This window comes from Accipiter gentilis, chromosome 9 (assembly GCF_929443795.1).
Source record: "Accipiter gentilis chromosome 9, bAccGen1.1, whole genome shotgun sequence".
NCBI classification, from domain to species: Eukaryota; Metazoa; Chordata; class Aves; order Accipitriformes; family Accipitridae; genus Astur; species Astur gentilis.
This window is the reverse complement of record NC_064888.1, coordinates 34,086,757-34,111,146: the sequence shown is the minus strand read 5'-3', so window position 1 is coordinate 34,111,146 and position 24,390 is coordinate 34,086,757. Positions and strand designations below refer to the sequence as shown.

Sequence of the window (24,390 nt, the reverse complement as noted above, 5' to 3'; positions counted from 1 at the left end):
TTTTGTGACATTTTCTGCAGAAAGAACCATTTAGATCCCAATGCAAAGTGAGCTGTGATCAAAATCCATGGGCTTCAACAGCTGATAGATCAGATTTTCACACCTGCCATGTGCCTCAGCAGTCGTAGGACAGAAATGTGCCTTGGAAAATGAAGTTGCACATGTGAGGAAGAAGAAATGACAAGACTGATTGGAAGAAAAGGAACTGAGTTTCTGTTTTCTCAGGAAACTACAGCTTGACCTCAGGTTACTGAAATATTTCCATTGACTTCGTGGCTTTTCCTTTGCAGACGTATCAGACATTAGAGCTATCCAGTAAAGTACATTCCCTTGTAATTACCGAATTACCAAAGTGCAAAAAGTTACAAAAGACATGAAATGCATTTTACAATTAGCCATTGGGTTTTTGGTTAATTTTGACACTTCGGTCTCTCTACTGATTGACTTTTTCCATTAAAGTATTTTAAACTGTTAAAAATAAACTAAAAAATGAAGGAAGAGGAACCTTTCTGGATAGAAAGAGAGAAGGCAAAGGGAAGTTTAGCTTACAAGTAAGCCCTCTTTCCTGGTAAACAGAATAGGTAAAAGGGTGATGCACCGAGAAAGTACAAAAGCCACTCTTAAGAAGTTTCATAGCCATGGAAGAGCATAACATCAGGTTAAAGCAAACCCAGACCCATCCCAAACCCCTAATTTCCATCTTTTTTTGTTCCTGGGAATCTTTCAGAATTTACTCTTTGTGACAGCCTGTACCTGATTTTTCCCATACTGTGACATATTGCCTGGTTTACGTGCCCAGCCAGTGCCTTCCTATATGGCCTGTCAGAGCTGGTTTAGTCCATGTCAGGGAGCCAAGTATTAGTAAAGCTGGGGAACGTTCTCCTAGAACAAGAGACTGTTCCTGTGCTACGAGCCAGGTGCTGTAGCTACACTTGAGACCAGCCGTGGACACATACTGCACTCGCCAGTGGTATTTATAGGATTGTTAACAGTTGAAGAGATGTGAGGCACAGCCCTGTAACATTATTTCCTTTGCCTTCAAAAAGCACTTCTCTGAAGTGCCCGGAGACATCCTGTCTTAGGGGTTATTCCCAGTTAAGATAAACCAAGTGAAATTGTGCGACTACTGTCAAAAGAAGAATAATGTTAGTGCTTACAAAAGCTCCCCTTCAGATATGAACACTGCCCCGTTATGCATAACCTCTGTGTTTGATTTCTCTGTCATATTTTCTCACACTGGAGATGGTCCCAAAGCAAACCTCTGAACGCAAGCACAGAACAAGATTAAGAATCAAAGCCTAGAACACCAGAACATATGTTTGGCTTCTTAGTTGTATCTTTATAGAGGTCCGGCCAAAAGCCTCAGTGCAAACACCCTTGAATATTTGTATGTTTTGCAAAATAGGCCAAAATATTCGTGCTTAAAACTATTAACCTTTTGCTGACTAAACCTTTGATGCAAATCTAGTAATTGCCATTTATTCTGCAGGGGAGAGAAGCCCTGTTTGACCTGAATACAGGGCTAGCTCAGCTTTGTGTTTGTTCCCCAGATATTCTGGCTGCTCCTTCAAGTCAAAAGAACATTACTCCGTACTACTGAATCCCTGACGTGGGTTCCCATTATGTTCAGGTTCTTTGACAGAACTCTGGGGCTGCAGCGCTACATGACGTGGACACACCATGCTTACTGCAAAAGGAACAGAGGCAGTGGTTTCCCTTGGAAGCTAGTGGCCTACGGTTAAGACAAGAGTAAAAGACAAATTTCTCATGTTAAGCTGGTTTGCTCCTAGCAATAAGAAAATTGGATAGCAGAGAGAAAAGGTCTTCACTACGACCAAAGGTCTATGCACGTTTCTCAAACCTAGAACATACCCACAGGTACATTCCCCTAGGAACATACTCCTCTCAAGTGTGAAACATCAAACTTACTTGCAAATTCCACAGCTGGAGGTCTGACATCGTGAGATACCTCTGACATTCTGGACTTTCCCTCTGTCCTTCTTATGTCCTTGTGGGACTCTTCAAATTCTGCTGAAGGTTTCTGCTCTCCCAGTCCTCCAGCTTTCTTAGAAATGTCTCAGCAATCTGTTGACATCCCATAAGGTCGAGACAAAGTGTCAAACGAGTGATTTTTGCAATCAATCAAGCTTTTGCCCAGGTTTAGGCGTTCACTGTCTTTTCCCCCTTGAGGTTGTTTCTGACAATCTCACCAAGTGAATTAACAAATATCACACTTACAGAGGTATTTTCACACCACTCATGTAAGACTAGGAACTACCCAAACTATTACAAAGTATCTGCAATCCATCCTGGCTACTACATTGTGGAGATGATACAGGGGATACCCTAGCACGTTTTCTTTGCACACCCCAAAGCCCAATGAAAACAAAATGATTTAGGACAGAAAAGATGAAACAAAAAAATGTCATTTAAAAGTTACTCCAGAAAATTTCAGCATGGAATAATCTAATTGTATTCATTAATCAGATTCCAAATAAAATCAGCTGTCTTCTAAAGTGAGAACAGAGAAAAATTAGGACAACATACATCCGTGACAAAAGTTAGACTTTTTTTATTCCAGGAGAACTCAACTAAAAGCTCCCTCCATTCAGGCACCTGGGTTTCATTTCATAATAGCTTCTGTCCATTGTTCCTTATTATCAGAGCTGACTATGTTCAAGCTAAGGCAGATCTTGTTCCTAAATTTATGTCTCTGTGTGTGACCACTACAATATGTGTTTTGTATGCTTTTTCCTGAAAGCCTAATATAGTGATACCTGTGACACGGCTTGGACTCCCCCTTTCATGTATATTACCAACTCGAACTGCAACCTGCTGGTAGATTTTTCTTAAACTCTAAAATGAGGGTCTAACCTTCTCTTCTTTTTCTTTTTCTTCTCTGTTACCTATAATCTTGATTTGACTCACACAAAAGTGACACAGTGGGAAATCCACTCAAGAAGACTTTGACAACTAACAATGGAAACCTACCTACACGAAAGTTGACTGGTGGCATTTATAGTGAAAAAATGTATTCAAGTTTAAAGATGTCATCTGTGTTAACTGATCCGTGTTGGTTTTGTGTTTTTTTGTCAAAAGAAATGTGCTGTGGAGTCACCTCTGTTAGGGTAAAGAAAACTAGCCAGAACAACATTACCACTAAAAAAGACAGGTATATTCAAGGAAAAAAAACACACCCCAAAAACGTTTAAGTTTGGGTAAAAACGATTTTTAGGTCGGACCAAATCCAAAGGACTTAAATGAAAGAGTGAAACTTGAGCATATTTAAATGCAACTAGCATATAGAATTATTTATACCTCTGCTCCTTTTGCCTTCTCTAACATGAAAAATACTGTTATTTTATGCAATACCACAGGTGTGCTAAACATATCTCATGGATTAAATTAAAATAAGATCACTGTAGATTTTTTAGTGGTAGCTACTGATTGTTTTGGCTTCAGTTTTAGAGCTGAAGTTGAGACAGTTTACACAGACTCCTTTCCCCCTGGAATAAAGGAATCCAGTGCTTGCTGCAAACCAGCCTTCTTCATCAAATGGGACACCCAAGGCTGCCGTTGGAAATCTTGGGCATTTCACCCCAGAGAAGAGAAGAGATGCAAGTCAGTACAAAGTTCAAAGATGCTAATAACCAAGTAAAAGATCTTGACTGAACCTATTAGGACACTAAAGTCATTGATAGTGTACAACCAGTCCTCATATCCTCTTCCACGTTACTAGGTGCTCCACTAGGCCAGACCTTGTGGCTGGGCTCAGCTGACTTGAAGCAGTTTGTCTCACCCTTATGTTCACTGCTAATAGATGCTTTTCTTGAAAAACACATCAAATATTCTGCAAATGTGAAACTTGACTGAAAAATGGTCCTTCGGGTCAGGTTATGAACACATGAGGTGGAGCTGATGCTGCTACAACAGCCCCGTGAAATGCAGGACAACAGGTAAACCTGGTGGCTCTTGGAAGGAACCTGAGGTGCTGAGATGCAACAGTGATGAACGCTGTGTAAAATGTGAATGGAACAGAAAGGATCTGAAGGAAGAAGGAGGCAGAGCGGCTGTCACAGCCCTCAGCTCATTCATCCAGGTCTGAGTAGCCTGAAGAAAGGACAGAGTTCGGAGGGGTCTGTACCGTTGTTGTCCGTGCTGCGGGTGGTCTCTGGCTAAACAGAAGGCTTTAACAAAGGAACAGATTTGTAGATGACACATCTTTCTTATCTGTGTATTGCCTACACCTGAGTGATATCTGTTAATTTAAATTCACTTAAAAATTTAAAGAGGGTGGGGAAAAGAAAAAGATCATCTGTCATCTGTCAAAAAGAAAACATTGAAGTGAAACTACTTTTTTCAATGGTTTTTCACTAATCCAATTTCTTTGTCAGTCCTCATGATGCAGAGGTGGAGAAGTTTTTCAAAGCAAGCCACTTGGCTGCTTTGGGAAAATTCATGTAGTAAACAGTGAACTAAACACATCATCGGTACAACAAGGAGTACCCCAGCAAATCCAGTGAGAAGCAAATATGTTGGAACAAGTGACTGGAGAAGGAATTTCATCTCTCACTGTTGTGGCAACCCTGATTTTGCTGTGCAGCTCCTGAGCATGCTTATTACAGAGAATAAGAGACGTGCGAGCCAGCACGCCTCACTACCGCATCTTTTTTTACAGCTGTTTTAGAGCCAGGTAAACTGAGGGTCTTGGTTAACGCATATCCTAGGCTGCTAGGAATGAAATTTGGGCATCTTGTTTCGTTTCGGCCATTCACAGGCATTTTCTGGTATGCTCCTTTGTACACAGTACATCTTCTCCACACGGACTCTCCACCTCAGCCCAGAAAAGGGCGGTCGCAGCACCACGGCTCCCGTGTCACCCGCCTGATTTCCCCTACAGCTTCACCGCCAGAGAAGTCTCAGCATCAGACCTCCGTGAGATGAAAGCCGGCTAAATTCTCCAACCAGAAAACCCCCCAGAAGTTGTGCAATTACACAAAACGAAACAAAAAGCCCTTTAAATTCTACTTTAGAGAGGATGCGTTCAAGTGCAGGTGGGGGTTATTGTGTCTCGAGTCCATCATTGGGCAGTCAGGGTAATTGACCCAGCGATACCTGCCCGGAGGAAGAGACAATGTTTGAAATTCCTGTTAGAAACAATTATGTACTTGACCTTAAAGTATGGGTCTTTCTGCTTTTATTTTTTAAGGAGGGCATTAAAAAAAAAAAAAAAAAAAGAAAAAAAGAAAAAAAACCCAGAAACGCTCCCAACTCTTTGAAGGTCCTGTTTGTGCTGAAACAGGCTCTGTGAATTGGTAATTGGCCTCTCAGAGCCCAGGGGATGCGAGGCTGCGGCAGCACTCGGCAGGCAGGCACCGCTGCCACGCTCAGCACTTCTGCAGCCCCCCGCTTCCCCCGCCCCGCCGCAGGGTCTCAGCTGCAGCGGGACATGCCGCGGACCCCGTCCCGCAGCCTGCTGCTCCCCGCACCCTCCTCGCTCCAACTGCCCCCACCTCCGCCAGCCCTTCTGCAACGCTCCCGTCCCTTCGCTCCGCTCCGAAGGGCTGGAGAAGGGCTCACGCAGAAACGCGGTCGGTAGAAGGATGTCAGCTCATGGGCACAGCGCTCGAGCCCCAGTGGTGCTGGAGACCGTGGGCCTCTTGCGCAAGGGTAAAAGCGGGCAGGCGCCTGCCTCCGTGGGTAGCCCAAAACAGAAGAAAAGAGCAAAGCCACAAACACGAAACTTGCCTGTTCTTCAGCGTCGTTAACTGTTTCCTGTGAAACTAGGAGCTGAAATGATGCAAAGTCTCTGAGGGTTTTGCTCACTTCAGGGTACGGACGGGGGATGCAAACGAGAGGTGCCTGCTTTGCCTAGCAGTAAGGTCAGAGTTGGCCCCACGAGCTACTGTCTCAGATGCCCAAGCTAGGTCAGAAAACAGCCCTGCTTCTGGGCATCAGTCCCGTAAACGGGAGAGGGAACTCGCGGCTGGATGTGTAGGGTGGCCCAGAGCCCCCCAAGGCAGCCCAACACCAGAGGATCGGGAAGCATCAGGGAGATGCCTCAGAAAATGGGAAGACATCCACACTGGTAGTAACTTCTCTGCAGGACATGCTTGTCCCCAAGGGCTTGCGGCACTTCACGTGCTGTTCTCGAGGGCTTTGCCTTTCCCCCAGGGCAGGGCCAGCTCTCCTGCAGGTGAGGAGGGGGAGGACGGGACCCGCCGGCCACACAGGGAAGCCTGACGCTGCCGGCTGAGGAATCGCTCAGGTTTTCTTGGCGCTGGCGCTGCCTCGGCTCGGAGGCAGACAGCACGGCAAGCTCTGCGCGCAGACACACCCCGACAGGTAGAAAATGTCTCTCTTCCTCTATAAGCAGCGTCGTCTCAGCAGAAGGATGCGTAGCCCAGGTTTTACACTTCTGCCCTCAAAACCACATGGATTAGAAGCAAAGAATGATCTTCGGCAAGACCATGAGCATTTCACGGGCAGCCACTTTGTTTCCCCGCTCGATCAGGAGAGGCGACACTGGCTGTTGCCGGCAGCGTCCCCACGGCCTCTCTGGAAGGGAAAGCTCGTTGTGAGCCTGGAAGCGGTGCACAGCATCATCCCGCTGGGCTCCTGCTCCTGCTTCCCCTCTGGAGCCACGGGTGAAGGTAATCACACAAAGCAAAAGCACACACACGGGAGTGGGATAACGCTCGTGGCCGTGCACAGAGCGGGAGATTTCAACCCTGCTGGTCCCAGGGAATTCAAACCATTAAAAAAAAAGAATTAAGCCTCACCAGTGTCTTTGCTTTAAAAATCAAAACAACAATAACAAAAAGACCAGTCAGGTTAATTATACTAGAGCAGAGAGGAATCTCTGAGATGTAAATACATTTCCATGAACATTAAAAGCAAACCCCTCTCTAAAGTGTTTTTCTTTCACAAGCAAGCAAGAAAATACATTGGATAAAACAAACTTTGCTTATTTAAGTTTCGACTCAATTACCTGTTAATGGAAAAAATCTGGCACCACTAATAATGAGGCAGGAATGAGATCACTGTTCTGGAGGCCTGGCTTGTCAGGGAAGCTTGCAACAAGAAGTGCATTTATCTGCCTTTCTATAACCCTTTTCAAGCACTCTGTCAGGGAGCCCAAACTGAACAGCCAGTTTAGGAGGAACTTGGAACCCACTGCAGGCCCCCTCGGCCCTCTGGGAAAAGGAAAATTATTGTTGGCAAGTCTGCCTGGCTCCAGAAGTTGATCCAGTGCCCCCCACTTGCCCATGCAGCAGCAGACAGAGCTAAGAATTTTGTTATAATTAAATAACGGAGTGCTGATTGGTTGCTGGAGGTGGTCTTGAAACTGGTGTTTAAGGCAGTGGAGAACAACGGTTACTATTCATAGAAAAAGCAGAGTCTTAAAATCCATCTGTTTCGTTCCAAATTTAGGCCAAAAAAATGCTCACTCACTGTCTTTAAAAATACCACCTGCTTAGCTATTTTGTATAATGTGCCATTATGTAAGTTTGAAGGAGGAGCAGGCAGGGAGGCAGCGGGGGCTGAGAAGGGGCGGGGGGAACAGATTAAAAAGATATAGTTAGATCCAAAAATACTCCAGCAGCATATTCTAAAGGGAACACAAAATAAGGGAGCAAAGGAGACATATTCCGAGGAAGATTAAAACCGGGGTGTTTGCTAATGCCTGGGAACCAGCTACTACAAATGGGCTTGTTTGCAAATAAGATTGTTTTTTTCTCTTTTTTTTTTTTTTCTTTTTGGAAAGAATCCACCCTCCTTGCTATGCACACCCAACTCCGGTCCCCACCATGCTACAGGGCTGTGGAAACACCCCAAGCCTTTCGCACCCTGCAGACCTTTCTTGGGGGGGGGACCAGAGCCCGGCCAGAGCCCCTGCCAGCAGGTACCTCCCAAACGGGGCTGTGCTGCTCCTTGGTGGGCTGGTGCAAGCAACGAAGTCGAAGGACCGAGACAAGGGGCTAGGAACACCACGGTGTCTGCTTTTCCAGAGCAGCTTTGCTGTGTGAGCAACAACATGAGCAAGGCCTGGTGTCCTGCAGATGTGTCTCCCATCTCCGCATCGTCCTTCCCCTCCCCTCGCTTCCCCGCTGCAATCTTACATAATATTACATATTGCAGCTGCAATATTTCCAGTTTTCCCTATACGCTTAGCTCTCTCCCACGTCCCTTGTTCCCTCCAACACCCCAATGCTCTCCATGTCTCCTACCTAATCTCCTTGGCCTGCCAGCTGGGCAGGAGAGTGCAGATGCTGGTCCAGAAGTAGACGTGTGATAATTGGCCATCTGGACGCTGCCAGAGAGAATGGATAACAGCTGAGCTCTCCCTGCCTTTTCTTCAGCAGCAGATCTGGAAAGCCTCTCTTCTCGGTGCCGGCAGAGATTTCCCTGGAACTCAGAGGGACTTTATCATCTCCGAGAGTTTGACTGCCGCTGTCAAATCTGGTTAAAAAATGCCAGAGGATTCAAGAATTATCAGGAGCGGGTCAAACAGATGGACAGACAGCATGACTTCATGATCTCCACTGCCTTACAGGTCCGGACTAACACCTCCCCACCCCAAATTAAATGCATTTCCAACCTCAGAAAAAGAGCAACTCCTAGAACATGGATGCAAGTCATAAGTGAATATTTTGGATCGATCCCCGCAGAAAATCAGTCCAGCGTTTGGCAGACTCCTGTCCTCAGAGAGTCCTTAAAACAGGCTGGTGACATTATTGACAATGATGGGTGGTTGGGACGCATCCACTTGTAGCTGATCTGCCTTACAAGTCTCAAGATGTTTTCCAAGAACATCTTAAAACGAATGCCAAAGGACCTGTCTACCCTTTTTTTAATAATATAGGAATTGCTACACTCTCCGAGCAAATTTGCATATTCATCGTTTTAAGGCTCGAAGAGCTTTAGCCTTCCTGTCCAACAAAGACCACTGAAGCTCAGTGTTGGTCCTGTACTGAATTTAGTCTTCAGCTGGATCATCTAGCCCAAAACAGCATCTGAAATCTTTACTCAGAGTCTCAGGTGGTAAAACACTCCTACGCCTATGCCAGACATAGTTGGGCAACACTGTCACACACGTTCATTTTTATTATTATTATTATCGTTTGCTGTCATGATTGTTGCAATGGCCCATGCAACTATTACTGTGAATTTTCTTTACATCTTTGTATGGTGTAGTGAAATGAGCGGGACTCTAAAGATTGCTCTTTTTTCCTGCCTTTCTCTTCCTTTTTTTTCTTTTAAGCAAAGCTTAAAACCATGTGGCACTGCTTTATTGAGTCAGCAATTGCTTAAACTTTTTAAAATTCCACACACTAAGTGAAAAATGAGATTTACAAAACTAATGGAAAATAAATGTCTCCCGAACATGCAATACGTTGACTGGCTTCCTTGCCTTATCCCGTAAAAACAGATGGAAGCAATAGCTACAGTGAATTACCTACTGCATGTAGGGCCCCATGCCGTCCTGTGGCAGCCCCGTACAAGGACCGAGCGTGCCCGTTTGTCACCGCCCCGTGCCGGAGGTTGTGTGGCTCTGGAGGTGAAGGCGGTGATCAGACCATACCCCTGTAGCCAGTTGCTCACCCCGTTTTACACCTACGGTGTATGGGGAGGGCTGTCCTCCCACCATGTTTCCAGTGTACCTGGTCTGATGGGGTCCTTGGTTGTGACTCCTGGGCACAAAGGGAGTATAAATAATGGTAATTTTCTCCCAGGAGCTTTGACCTAGCTAAGGTCCTCTAAGCAAGGGAAATTTGGAGGCAAATCTGAAGGCTTAAGCTTATGGGCGTATGCCTTCAAGGGACACGGCCAATGCACAACCTAGAGGAAACCCAGGTGGTTGCTTTCTCAGGAATATACAGTTGTTTTCCATAGCAAACAAGAGTTCCCAGCACGAGTTATCCACCACTCGCGAGCTCTGCTCAACGTATCGTTTGAACACATGCCTCTCTCGCTGCACACACAGAAGGAAAACCAATTTGTCCAGGAACAGTGGTTTTTGGACTCCACTTTCCAAAGGCTTGCTAATAAAGCAGCGAGCAAAGAACACACTACTTTGCTGAATATAGGAATCATACCTTGATGGTGTCTCCTTTGAATCACGGCATTCAAAGATCTCCCTGGAGCACTATATTTTTACATTAGAGGAGAGCAGTTATCCCCAGCAGAGATGCAGCACATGTGTCTGGCTGATGGATGGCCATGCTCTAGCAAGAGTCAAAACGTTTAGGAGAAAGAAAAAAAAAAAACCACCAAACCTCCCTAGGAACCTGATATAGCAGCAGAGTAATTTGAGCATCACACTCAATTTGCTGGCTACCAACAACGGCAAGATTTGGCATCTTCTGCAAAGTCTTCGCAGAAACATCCTTCTCGCCGTCGCAGAGTCCCATCCCACCCTTGCTGCCCACACTCCTGTCACGGGTGGCGAGGGGACATGTCCCACTTAAGTCAAGGGGAGTGCCGTGTTAGACCACAACAGAAACGGCATCAGGCGTTGGGTCAAGGGACATAAATGGAGCCTGGTAAAAAATTCACTGTGACTCAATCCTTCCAACAAGGAATATGAAGCCATACTTGCATGTATTACCCTTTATTAACACATCTGAAACAAAAAAAGGCTTCCGACTTGTAAACTAGTCATTAAAAAAGTGGTAGCAATTTAAAGCACTATATGTTCTGTTCAAACATTATTTAGTACTTCACCCAGTACCTCCCAGCCCCTCTACAAAACAAGTTCCTTCTGCAGCCAACAGACAACTGCTTTGCAGCCAGTTTTGGTTTTATCGGACCCCACGGTGAGGGATGGCGCGGTCTCGGCACCGAGGCTGGGCTTCCCAAAATGGCCTGGTTTCCAGGTCTCTGCAGAAAACCCCTTCACCTGTTCTCCCACAGGAGGGAGAATACTTACCCTTCCCGCAGAGTACATCAAGACCGACTAGAGAAGCGCGTTACCTGAGCAATACAGTGGCACGACAGCAGGGAACAAGCCTGCTCCGAGACCTTTGCATTCAATTGTCTGGAGTGCCATTGCAGAAATTACTATGGCTGAGATTTTCCAAGACTGGAGCTATGGTGGCATCCAGTTGTGAGAGATTCCTAGAAATTACAAAGCTTAAATCCCTACTTAGTTTAAAAAAACCCAAACAAATCAACCATTTAATAAAAATTCTAGCATGTAAGTTCACTCTCATCCTGCAGCATCTGCAGGCATTGCTGCATTGGGTGGATGCTTGATGCTCAGTGCTGAGAGCAAGCTGTGCTGCAAAGGCCCACTGCATTAAAAAAAAAAAAAAAAAAAAAAAGCAGCAAAACCAGACTCAAATCCATCCAGGAGATAAACCCTAAGGCCAGCACAAGAACTCTGACTAATTAGGGCTACCTAAGCTCTCCTGTGTGACCTTTATAGTGCATCAGCCCTGTGTAGTGGGATCACCAGGTTGAAAAAAAACTGTTTTAAAATTAAAGGTATCATCAGCCCTGGTCTTCCATCCCCCAGTCAGGATCACTTCACACAGAGGGATGACATTAGCTCACGTGCTATTTGTCTTTGCCAAATCACGTGCCATTTGCTTTAAATAAAAAGGACTTTCAACCACTGCTACTCCTGCAGAAGCTCGCTGAGCGCGGAGAGGGCTAGTGCAAAACTAATTTAGGAGGCGGTAGCGTTGGAACCCAAAGGAAACAGAGGATTTCTCACAACTAGAGCTGGCTGCAATTTGTCACGATATTCACAAGTTTTCTGACGGAAGTTTTCCGCTCGGGCTGTACATCTTCCTGGCCAGAGTAAAATGCAGTCAAAGCATAAATGAGTTGACAAGTCATTCTCTGCACATACTAAGTTGCTTTTATTAATCCAGAACTGCATGCTACAGATACTGTACAGCATGAACATTTATTCATTACAAAAAATGGCTTCCAAACCATTAAAAATGAAAATCGGAATAAGAGCATAAAACGGAACAGTAACATCACAACTGTTAGGAAACATTCAAAGTATTCACAAAAAATGTTATAGTTAGCATCTTAATAAACCAGAGAAAAATCTGAGACAGTTTTACAATCGCTTCATGTCAACTACAATGGCACTGAATGAACAGATGAACAATTTTTCAGCTTTATACAGCGTTTTTTGCAACATCAACATGCCTAGGTTTTTTTTTTTTTTGTTTTAAGTTTGCTACCTACCTGTATGTAGTAAGTGTACATAAAAGTGGCAGTCTGATTTTCCTTTTATGAATAATCTAATATACAGAATTTGGCCCTTAAGGGTTTATACCTCTTCATTTTAAATGCTTTCCGGACAATCTGCTACCAAACACGTCTGTTATAGGTGACATTAAAACTACATACATATCTACCTATGTAACATCACAGCAAAACATGATGAACAAAAAAATTACAGCATTAAAAAAAAATAATAAAGTTGTCGGGAGAAAGTTAAAAGTCACTGAGAATTTTGGCACATAAAAATTTTGCACACAGCCTACAGTCCTAATGTCGCAGGGGATTCAGCTGCAGTTCTGAACGGGAGACACTTGGACCTTGCTATTTTTCAAACAGCGTTGCTAAAAATTCCCTTGCTAAATTTTCAAGTCTTTTTGTGTGTAATGGCTTTTAAAGCAATTTTTTTTATTTTTTTTTACACTATTGATCCTTGAAAGAAATGCATCTGCGAATGTCCATTTGGTGGCAACTGTGTTTCATATAGCAAAAAAAAAAAAAAAAAAAAAAAAAAAAAAAAAAAAAATCACGAAAAGAAATCAAAAACAAAAATCCCGGAAAAAATATATATATACACATTTATATATAAACTTAAAAACCTTGTACAAATGAGTTGTTATATATAAGATGCTTACACTAAGGGAAAAAAAAAACCTTTATACAATGTTTCAAGAAAAAAAGAAGAAAAAAACATTTAAAAAGGGACAACATACAGATACAACAAGCAATTTCTAAAGCAATAAATACTACTGGTCCAATAGCGTTGTGATACTTTTAATTGTTGAGTAGCGTTCCCTCCCCCAAAAAGAACAACACCATGGAACAAGGTATATTAACACATTTTTTTAACCCTTTGTTTCTGTACATTTAAACAATAACAAGTAACATCACAATAAAGGTTGTTTCACACGAGGAAGAAAAAAAAAAGAAGTAGTAGCGGCACCGCATTCATTGTGCCCTTAAAGGTTTAAAAACCAGATGTAAAATGATTGGTTCGCAAGCTCGTATTTAATACAAATAATAAAGAACCAATGCCTCCGGCAAGGGCTGCTTCAAAATTGCTTCTTTTTTTTTTTTTAATTTTTAAAATCAGTCTTTAAAACTAAGCTATTGGAACTACATAACAATTATGTATATATATATATTTTTTAAACGCTACAAAGACTTTAAACAGCTGTTGATAAAAATTTTGGCAGAATCATGAGGCTTTTCTCATCTACATATTTAAAAAGGAGAAATTGAAATAAGAATGGGTCAAATATTGACCAATGAACTCGATAAAACATCAACTAATGTAGCCACATGGCACGAATTAAAAACGAAACCGAGAAACGACGACGAACAGCGGACGACGACGAGGAGGAGAAGGCAAAAAAAAAAAAAAAAAAAAAAAAGGCAAAAAAAAAAACAAACCCCAAACCAGAAAAGAAAAAAAAACCACCCCAAACCCAAACCCCAAATCCCAACAGAATCCAATCCCCCCGAAGGAAACGGAAAGGGCTAACGAGGCTAAAGCTATTCTAAGGACTTGGTTACGAGGGAGAGCGGCTGGGGCTGTGTCCCCGCCAGCGAGCTGTGGGAATGCAAGGAGGACGTCGAGGGCTGTGCTAGGGATGCGGCGGCGGCGGCGGCCGGCGGGAGGGCGGCCGGCGGGTGGTCCAGGGCCCCGTTGGGGCAGCTGGCGGCAGGCAGGGCGCCGGGCTTGCTCGCAGCGCTCTCGGCGAGGACGAGCGAGGATGGCGGCGGCATCATGACCAGGTGCGCCAGCGGGTCGGGCTTCAATGAGAGCGAGAGGGGTTGCGTTTGTTCAGTCTGTGGTTTCGAGTCTCTGGAGGGGGAGGCGAGCATGGCGGGGGAGGACGGAGGAGAGTCTAGTAAGCTTCCATCTGAAGAGGGTGGGCTGACGCAGCTGCCTTCACCTTGTATGTAGCGAACGCACTTTTTTTTTCTCCTAGAAACAGGGAGAGAGGCATCTGTGAATAAAGGGCAGAGACGCCGGCGGAGACAGTCATCTACAGCAAAGAGCCGCCCGTTAGCTACTCTGGGCTCTGCGCGGGCGGCACCCCGGCCCCACGCGCCGTCCTGGGGGTCTGGCGGGGTGTCCTCGGCACCGAGCCCGCTTGGGAACCTCCCCTCGGCTAACGGACTTGGGCGGGATTCACCAACTGTCTCTTCGTTCCCCCTCCTCTTCAGGCCGCCTCCTTTCCTTAGTCATTTTAATAATCGGAAAATCAGGCAAGGTGGTTTTGGAGCCCACTGCGCTAAGCTACAGACTCGGCTTTCCTCCGGGAAAAATAAAATAAAACAAACAAAAGAATTTAATCCTTAGAAAAGAAAAGCTCTGGAAAGTTGACGGTATCTCAAGATGTCCCATAACGCTGTCCAACTCAACAGGGCTATCTCTACACCTGCATCACCTGTCGCCTCTTAGGATGCGCTGCCCTTGGGAGGCAAGGACGGCTGCAAGCTACTGCTCATTGCCTTCTCCTCTGTTAAGAACCACACCAAATCCAGAAATGTCAGAGTCAGACAGGAGGGATATATAATAGAGAGAACGAGAGAGAGGGGAAATAAAAACAAAACGAACAAACAAAGCAACAGAAGAAAAAAACAGGAAAAGAACAGGATAAACAGAGTATGATCCAAAATAACAAGAATAACTGGTTGTATGGCCTGCAGGTTGTGGCTTTAAACCGACTCAGTTTTACTCTTTGTTTTAAGGGAGAGTGGTAGATTTGGGAAGCTGCTCGTCTCCGTTTTGGAGAATTTTCCTCTGAGAGGCCATCCATGTAACTCCAGAGTGGGATCCAATTTCAGTAGGTGAAGAGCACGATGACAGGTACAAAGGTGAGGAGCAACATGGAGCTTATTTCACACCAGGGAGTATGAGAGTCTCGCAAGAGCCGCTCATCTTCAAATAAATAAGTGACCCGACAGAGATCTTTTCTCCTCCCTCTGTCCACTTAACAATGTAAAGGAGCAATGAAAACAGATGACAGTTTCACACCATCTCTCTTGCCAAGTATATGCAAGACAATTCTAGCAGCAGGACAGAAATAACGAGGCAAACAACCACAGCATCTGGCAGAACGACGTTCAGTGGCCACCTTGGCCCTAGCAATGACGGCTCTCCAGCCCTCCTAGTCACAAGCACGCTTTCCGTGGGAAGTGCTGAACCACCGCCACGCAGCCCGAGGTATATGACAAAGTCTGTCTAGAGCAGCTCCGCCACAAAAACTTTGGACGTTCGGCTAAGCTGCCCAGAGCCACCGACGTGAAGGAGTCGGTTGCTCTCCCCCTCCCGTGGACACCTTGCTCTAGCTCAGCAACGCCATCAGAGGAAGCGCCCAAGCGTGGCACAGCGGCCCGACGTCGCTGGGTGACATTCCCCACTCGCGTGGGCGTACCAGCTCCACCGCTGGTCGTCAGTGCTCTCCCCTGCGTGTGGCGACTGCGCCTGACTTGGGTTAAACCAAGGTCCGCTCCCTAGGCAATGGGGCTAGATGTTTCTCGACTGCAAGGGAGATCTAAGCGGCTTGATCCTGGAGTTAAAAGGTATCATCTCCCATAGCCAGGAAGGGAACAGCAACCCCGGCACCCCGTCTTTCCACCAGCTCCGGTGAGGGACCAGTGCTGTGACATCCCTTCCTCCAGAGACTCGGGCTCTGCTCTCAGGCTCTGCTCCACATTCCACATGGCAAGGTAAGGGGTTAGGGCTATGAAGAGTTTTAACCACGTTAGCCTGCAGATCGATACATGCTAAAAACTAAAGACGACCATGCAACTTAAATGTTAAAAAGAAAGAAAGAAAGAAAGAAAGAAAGAAAGAAAGAAAGATAGAAGACAGCAAGTGAAGGCTGTAAACCATGCTTTATTAGAGCAACGTTAAAAGACAGAAAAAAAATTAATTTGGTGGGTTCAAAACAGAACCTGTTAATTCTTCTACCATCAACAAACAACACGGGAAGCCTCTGGCTCTCGGCTAAGGACAGGTCTGCTGCTCTTCCTCCCCTCCCCTCTCCTCTGCCTCACCACTTCCTTAGCTTGAGCTATGCAACCCTACCAGGGCCACAGTTCATGTTTGGACCTTCTGTACAGCTCCTGTGGCAAAGCAGAACAGTGATGCTTCACAAAGCTCACCGATAATACCTGTGTGGAAAGATGGGTTCTCAGTTTGGAAACTGCAGTGCTCCCCGCCGTACCCACATTAAAATAACTGGCAAGCAGAGACCCAAGCTCTGCCTGCCTCGCTGATGGTGGTCCAGAAGCCATTTGACTGGATTGCTCTGAACCTACAAGGCAGTTAAGTATTTCACTGGAGGCAGTTTGAATCTAGTATGCCAAAAATTCAGAATTTTTTTTTAATACTATTTAAGTTCTGTGGCCGGAAAGGAAGAGTCCCCATGGCAAAGCAGACTTAAACCAGGTCTACCTGACTGACTGACTCAGAAGAGTTAACAACCTTTTTAAAACTAAACCCACTGGTCTGCTACCTGAAGTAATTTGCCTTTGACTAGGATTAAGGGAGCAGACTGCTTCCTCCGCTTCTGTTGTATATTAAACTCTTGAATAGCGTGGCCACTTTTAGTCTGAAAAGCCATTTACTTAATGGCGGTTAAAGGCGGGGACGTTTCTCCAGCCTTTGCCATTCCCACCATGTGTTATCTGTGGTCATGTACGTCTCAGGGTTAGGTGGGACAGAAGGCATAGATGGTAAAAACCCAAACCCTGCAAGCCAGATTTTACCAGAAGGGAACACCACCAGGCAATTCTGGTGACGGGGAATAAGTAAACATCCAAGGAACTCTTTGTGCCTCAGTTTTGCTCTCCTAAAATTGGGAACAAAACCCCTACCTATCCCCTCCGAGAAGCACTAGTGAAGATTATCCACTTGTGCGTTGCTCTGAAAGCATCAACTGCTACATCAGTCCAGCAAACACTAACAGACCTGACCCTGCTCGTGCTGCCCTTGAAGCTAGCCCCAGGACAGCATCGGGAAACCTGTAATGCTGCGATTGCCATGAGTGAAAGCCACAGAGGATGACATGGGTTTATTCAGTTGCTGCGAGCAAAGATGTCTCAGTTTCTACCGTAGTAGCAAACTGCACATCTTTAGCACCTACCTAAGATGCCCTACAAAATGCTACCATGCTAGCAAATGCAATGTTGTAATGGTTAGGACCAGAACTAGGAGAGAAGTGCTCTAATACCTAGTGATAAAATGCCTCCATGCATTTAAAAAAAAAACAACAAAAAAAACAACACAAAAAAAAAAAAAACCCAAAGAAAAGCAGCTGACTCTACATCCGTAAGTCTAAAGCTATCAGCTACACCACTGAAGTCGTCTCTGATGTGCTGCAAAGACTTCTGACCAAAATCTGGCGTAAGTTAAGAGAGGGTTTATGCTTCACATGTAACCTAAGCACTGTACAGACCGAATGCTGATAAAATGTAGTTTTGAAAGTATGGTGTTTACTTAAGCAGCTAGGGAAAGATAAAGCAACACAAACATGATGTGCCCCCGGTTCTTGTACTTGGCATACAGAGCCTGACATGCTTCAAATACTCTATCTCTAGACTACACAAATATCTGCTGATAGTGTGTAGTGAACTAAGCACAGAATAAAGCCTAACTAAACACAGCATTCAAGTCTTTGGCTAGCATGAGACTCCAGCCTCCTGACACAGTGAAGCAGCTACCCAGCTCTTCTGGACTGAACCTTTCTTCCTTTAAGCTCGAAGGAACTGCTGCTTTCCAGGCTTGTTTAACATACGAACTGGTACTGGTACCTAACACCCCACACCCGGTACTAGCATGCCTCGAATGGGACAATATGCAATCTGTTGAAGACGTTTCTGGTGCCTTCTCTGGTATTTTGACATACACCACCACCCTCGATCTGTGTTCTCCTCGACACTAAGCACAAACAAGACTGCGTGCATACACAAAATACGATGGACGTCTGATCTACATTCTAAATGAGATGGAGCACATGGGACTGGCATGAATAAGAGGGGAAAATGTGGGAGAGGAATCACTACACACAGAGTGTGGTTTGGGTTGAAATACCTACCATCATAATATTCCAAATTCAAAGACTGCTTGTATCAGAACAAAGAAACAACAAATTTAACCAAATGCGATTATATATATAAGGAAAAAGGAATGAGAAAAGAACTACTCGGTATCCCTCCACCAAGAAAGAAGTACGTACTGAGTTATACATGGAATTAAACTCCAGTAGAACATGGGCTGTCGAAATTTGGGCTCTCTGATGTCTTTCGTCTCCTTTTAATGCTGGAAACTGTCCTACTAAAGTTGTAATTAGTTTTGTCTAGAGCTCAGGCGTTTACAGCTCACTTGTTGGGATAAAATTTAGGAAAAAAAATTATTTTCAGAATCAGAAAAAAAAAAGACATCAGGTAATTTAAAAAACTGGTATCTACATAAAACTTACTGAGGCATAGAAGCCTACAGGTAGCTATTTAATTTTGCAGAGAACACCAAAAAAATGGTACAATATAAGCTGTAAACACTGGCTTTTACATCTCTAATCATGAGAAAAACGCTAGTGCTGCAGATCCCAGAACCTTTTTAAAAAGCCTTTGGAGGCAGTGGACATAGACCCACATGAAAGACAAAATGTAGACGTCCAGCTAAACAATCATTTTGCTGGCAATCTGGAAAAAAATAAAAAAAGCCAAAAAACTGCCAGCTTTAAGGACTTCGAGTTTTCTTGTTCCCAGTTCTACCACCAGGGAGAGGTTATTGGTAAGGAAAGAGAGAAAATGGCATTAAATTAGCAAGAAATTCCAAAGATCAAAGATTATTAGCAATTGATGCTGTGGGAGAGAGAAAGGTGGGGAGTGGGGAAAAAAGATTAAAAAAATAAAATCACACAAACGCACTAAGAGGACAGATTGCTTTTATTTCCCCAAAGGCCTAATGGGTAGTATTATACCTGCATGGTTTGCACCATAAACTCTGTCGGTCAAGCCCGAACAATGCCCGACACTTCTTTGGAGTATTTGCATCTGTTAGCATAAGGTAAACACAAAAAATACAACACAATGGTGGATAGAGCTCATTTGGTCTGCGTCAACTTAGCTACAGCTACGTTTAGCTTTCAATCACCTCAGTTTTATTTGGTAATCTCCCCTCATACCAAGGGCAGGAAAGAAAACAGGACTTTCACAATGAGCCAAAAGAAAACCAAAAAAAATCTCCGACACGGCCGTGCGTCTGTCCGGTGTTGGTACCGTGCTCAGTGCCGTGTTACCAAGGGCTTTGGGAATGACTTTCCTTGGGTGGAGGCTCGGAGGGCAGGAGTGTGGTTGAGCCACGGATCAGATGGGCTTAAGGCTGATGCTGTTTTACAGTGGGTTTTTGGCTAGCAGCAGCAAAGAGGAAGGCAAAAAAACAACCAACAACAACAACAACAACAACAAAAAAAAAAGCAAAACCCTTTCAGAGAGACAATAACTCATGGCAGTGTCCCACTCCCTTGTGTCTTCTAGATCACAACACAGAGCTACAAAGCAACAAGGCAGGAAAAAAAAGGGGAAAGTACCAAATAAACCAGCTGCAAATCAGCCATAGCGAGTCTGGGAAAACTATACACACCTGCAGGGGCCGCACCAGTTATTCTGTTGATCAAGGCCAAAGCGCGCTCGGCATTTCTTAGGAGCGCTCAGGTCTGAATGAGTTCAAGAAAAGCGAGCAGAAAAGGGAGAGAGGAAAAAAAGAAAAGGGGAGAGGGGGGAGAGAGAGAGAGAGAGGAAGAGAGAAAAGGGGAGAAAAAAGAGAAAGATAAAAATAAGGAAAAAATAAAAATAAAAAAGGGAATAAAAATCAATGTCCTTGTTATTAATTGCAAAATATTGACTTTTGATTTAAAAGTTAAAAAAAAGTGATAATCACATTTTTATTCAACTCTTGAGATTAGCTGTTGCAATTAAAGCTGCAGTATCCCTTTATAAAGGACTGTTTCTTTCCCTTTTAAAAGAGCAGGTAGAGGAAAGTCATTGTGGCTGGTCTAGCAGGATGTTTCAGGCAGGATTTCTTTGGGCTGGGTTTTTTTATTCTCTTTTTTTTGAGAGGGGGAAAAAAGGAAGAAAAGAAGCTGAGTATGGAAGTTAGATCCTGAACATGCTTTTTTCTTCAACTCAGATACAAAATAAAGAGAAAAAAAAAAAAAAAGAAAAAAAAAAAGAAAAAAAAAAGGAAATTATATCTCCTGGGATAATGCAGCTTTTGGAATAACATTCAATTTATTTGTTTTTATTAATTTGTATTTAAAAGAATGGATAAGAATAAGCAGATTGTGAAATGAGTATGTTAGTATCAGCCAGAAAATAAAACGTAAAGCATGGCAAGGTGCTGAGTTAGTACAGCTAGTGAATTGCAATGAATAGGCTTGAGCAGAAAGGAAAAAAAATTAAATAAAAAAATCCAAAACGAAAATAATAATAAAAAAATGCATATGCATGCTAATGTGAGAAGACTTAGTGGGAGCCATGAAAAATGCCATTAGATTAAGGAGGTTCATTACTGACTTGCTTCCATTCTTTATCAGTCTCTTTAAAGAAATACTGCATATTCAATTTGCACAGTTAGTACAACTCTTGCGTTATTTTTACTGTATTACTGTTTTAATAGCAATTGTTACAAAAACAAAAAACAAAATTAAAAAATACTATCAAACATATAATAAAGATATATAGATAATAAATACTATCAAAACGTGTGGATGGTATTTTTCTCTTAATGTCATAAGTGTTTAATGTTAAAATCTATAATGGCAGGAAAAAAAATTAAAAAGCAGTTTATAAACTATTTTAAATGACTCAAAATGACGTTAGCACCTGTAATCGGAGGAAGTGAAAGGCAAGGATTTAGGAAACATTCGCTGTGTTCTGAAAAAAAAGAACAAATTATACAAAGGCTTCAAAAAAACTAAGTCAGGGCTTCTTCAAAATTGACTATGAGATTGCCTATGCAGTATTTCTAATTTCCTATATAGAATGGCAAACCTCCTTAATTTAAAATGGGTGCGATTTACCACTGTAAGGCATGCATCGGAACATACAGGTACAGCCCAAATTAATACCAAACACATACATACATACGTACACGCACACACATATGCGCAAAATAAGCAGACAACTTTATAAACGATGGCATAGGCATTACAACTACGGCTCTGCAGTTAAAGGCTCTGCAATTACTACGCACAAATTCAGCTAACGTCACAAGAGGCTCTTACATGCAATGGCTTGGTTACTAGTTTTAGAAGGGCAATAATGCATAAATAATTAGAGTGCATTAAAAAAAAGAGGCTGTCTAGTATAGGGACCGGCTCCCCGTCAGGCCAGGAGACTCATACCCACCTCCCCCATAGCTAGGAGCGTCACACCAGGATTGCCACATTTCCACTAAGCAAGAGATTTAGACTTATTTTTACTTACCATTGGTCTCTCCTGGCTGCTTATCCCTTTTCCTCTTCTTCTTCTTTCCCTGCAGGAAACATACACAAATGAGAAGGATTAAAAATAACCCAAAACACGTGTCCTTCCAAGACAGCACCGAGCGCTGGTGCGGGAAGCTCCCCGGGGAGGACACGGGAGCGCGGCACCGGCTCACCCTCAGTGCGGGGAGGCTCGGGGGGCTCCGAGGGGATGCTGCACCCTGGGGATGGCTCTGCCCGCCCGCCCCGGGACTTTTCGGACAGCCTCGCTGCAGCCCCCCCAACGCTAACACCCACCAGAGCTGTATGCGGCTGGGGAGGGGGCAGAACAACTCGCAAGATGCTTCTTTTGAGCTAAGTTCGCCATGAAGACAAAATCATTCGACCCTTGTACGCTCCTGCATCTGGAAGTTTCAAACATCATTTGTGGTCACGTTTTGGCAGGGCAGGGAGGGGAAGAAGAGGGACACTGAAGCGGGGAGAGTGCGTGTGCGAGGTCAGACCGAGCCCCTGGAGTTCCTTAGCGCCCGAACCCGGCCGTTAAAGCAGACGAGGAAGCCACAGTAATGAGGAAATGCTAACCTGCAGGTTTATAAGTGCGCTGGCAACCTAGGAAGCAAAGCCACGACAAGAAAAAAATCCAGATACAACTAAGACCCTTCCCACATTTTGCTCTATCACAAGGAAAATAACCAGTACTATCTTGCTAAACCGTGTCCCTTTCCCAGATACTGTCCCGCAAAACGGTGCTATTTGTTACGGTTTCTGACTGCAGGGAGAAAGGCCCTTTCTTCGTTTCCCTCCAGCAGTGTGGGAGAGGACAACTGGGAGCCTGACTTCTGCGGAAACGCAATGATCATTTTTCAAGAGAAGAGTTATAAAGTAATAAGCATAGCTCAAAAGAAAAGCTATTTTCTAAGAAAACTCTTCTAACACTGAGCTACAAGGTTTGCAGAGCAGTATAAAAAGGCCAGTGTAGGGGACAGAGCAATCTCATTTTCACAGCTCCCCAGATGCTAAAAGCAACGACTTTTGGGCCAGCAATGTCAACTCTGAACATGAACAGCACAGGAGATGCCAGCTTTTGAAGGTGCGGTAGTTAAGAGAAGTTGGTGAAAAGTCACCAGACCAGCAGTCCCTTGTGGTCAAGAGGGAACAAAAGTGTCTTGGAAGAAGGACTCTCACAGCACTTTTGAAGGGTTGGACATACCTGTGGGGAAGCCAAGAGGTTCTCCCACATGGTGGACATCTTTCTCAGTAGGTTGGTCTGGCTCACAGCTGAATGGTTAACATGGGCTTCAGCTTGGCACATCCACTATAACATTCGGGACACTCACTATGATATATTCCTTGGAACGTATTAGTAAGAAACTCCCCCAACGTGAATATTGGATTTTGGATTTGTTGTTGTCCTATTCTTTCCTCCCCAAAAGCTGGCTTTCTGGCACAGGGCTTCTGTACTCGTTCCCCCTTGCTTGCTCAGGGTTGTAAACTCCCACCCCGCTGTCCAGGCTGCGACAAGCACAGTCTTGTTCGTGAGAGCCTTCTGGTGATGGAAAAAGCTGTGTGTACCATCCATTGTAAAGGACTGTTAAACAACGTGCACGTAATCCTGTAGCTTGGATGCTGCTGAGAAATCAGCTCTGACATCTCTGAGGTCATTTTTGGGGATATGGGAAGTTGTTGCTCTGAGTCAACTGCTACAGCAGCCATCAGTCTTACATGACAGGCTGACAAGATAGACAAGCATTGCTCCTAAAGCTCCCTGAGAATAAAATAGGGAAAAACTTCGTATCTTGAAGTTCATGTACCACATAAAGATACAAGAGGTTCAGACTCTGCTCCATCTATATTGATCTAGATTGACAGTAACTCTGTGAAAGTCAGTGATTTTTTTCCAGCTTTACAACAACGTAGCTAAAACCAGATAATTGCCTCAGGACCGTAAGCCTGATTTTTATTTAATCTCAAGGAGGCCACTTGCATAATTAACAGACTGCATCTCTGGCAAATTTGCTTGATTTCTGCAGTACGTTTGGGAATTCAAAGGCTCTTTCAGTTTGAGACCTTGTAACTCCTTCACATGAGGGCCAGCCAGAACAGAGAGGTCAGGAGTCACCTGCCCTTTACAAACTCTTCAAGCCAGGTATTAAAGTACTATAACCCCTTCAGGAAGCAATCTGTTAAAAATGGCTGATATACAGGAATGTCAGCCAGGGACCAGAACTTCTGGTTCCTTTTCAACACAAGCTTTGAAAAGTGTTCCTAACAAAGACAGGGTTCCACTAACCTCTTTTACAAAGGAAATAGGGAGAAGAATCACCTGGCTTGCTTGTTGAATTTCTGTGCTACGAGAAGATATTTGATTACACAGCTAAATTAATACATGGACTTAAGAAAAGAATTACGGCAGCAGTTTTTCAAGTGTTCTGCAGAAGACACTGTTTTGCCTTTGCCTTATATTGTCCTCCTAAGACTTGAGCAGATGGTCTGTAACATTTTCCATCATCACACTGTACAAATTCTTAGGCTGCAAGTAAATGTAGATGCAAATACTTGCTAACCGGTTTGTCAGCTCCCTCTACAGAGCCAAACCAACACGGGTTTTGACCGGACTGCAGAGTTCTTTGGTACTAATTTTCTAGACAAGCGGCAGGCGAGGTGACTAGACCCTTAC

At 44.1% G+C, this 24,390-nt stretch overlaps 1 protein-coding gene across 17 annotated transcripts in view; it reads right to left on the bottom strand.

Annotated features, from left to right (window-relative positions):
• Positions 1–13,675: 13,675 nt before the first annotated feature.
• Positions 13,676–24,390, bottom strand: part of TCF7L2 (transcription factor 7 like 2) — a 180,468-nt gene continuing 169,753 nt past the window's right edge. For 6 of the 17 annotated variants that reach the window (XM_049811128.1, XM_049811131.1, XM_049811129.1 and 3 more), the window contains 2 exons: positions 21,711–21,763; positions 13,676–14,194 (listed from right to left, as the gene is read on the bottom strand). In XM_049811128.1, coding sequence (XP_049667085.1) covers positions 13,762–14,194; positions 21,711–21,763 — 486 coding nt within the window. In that variant the 3' untranslated portion in view covers positions 13,676–13,761. Of the gene's footprint in view, positions 14,198–19,208; positions 19,282–19,866; positions 19,944–21,111; positions 21,163–21,710; positions 21,764–24,390 lie in introns of all 17 variants that reach the window. The other 11 variants (XM_049811137.1, XM_049811138.1, XM_049811139.1 and 8 more) reach the window with 7 other exon arrangements.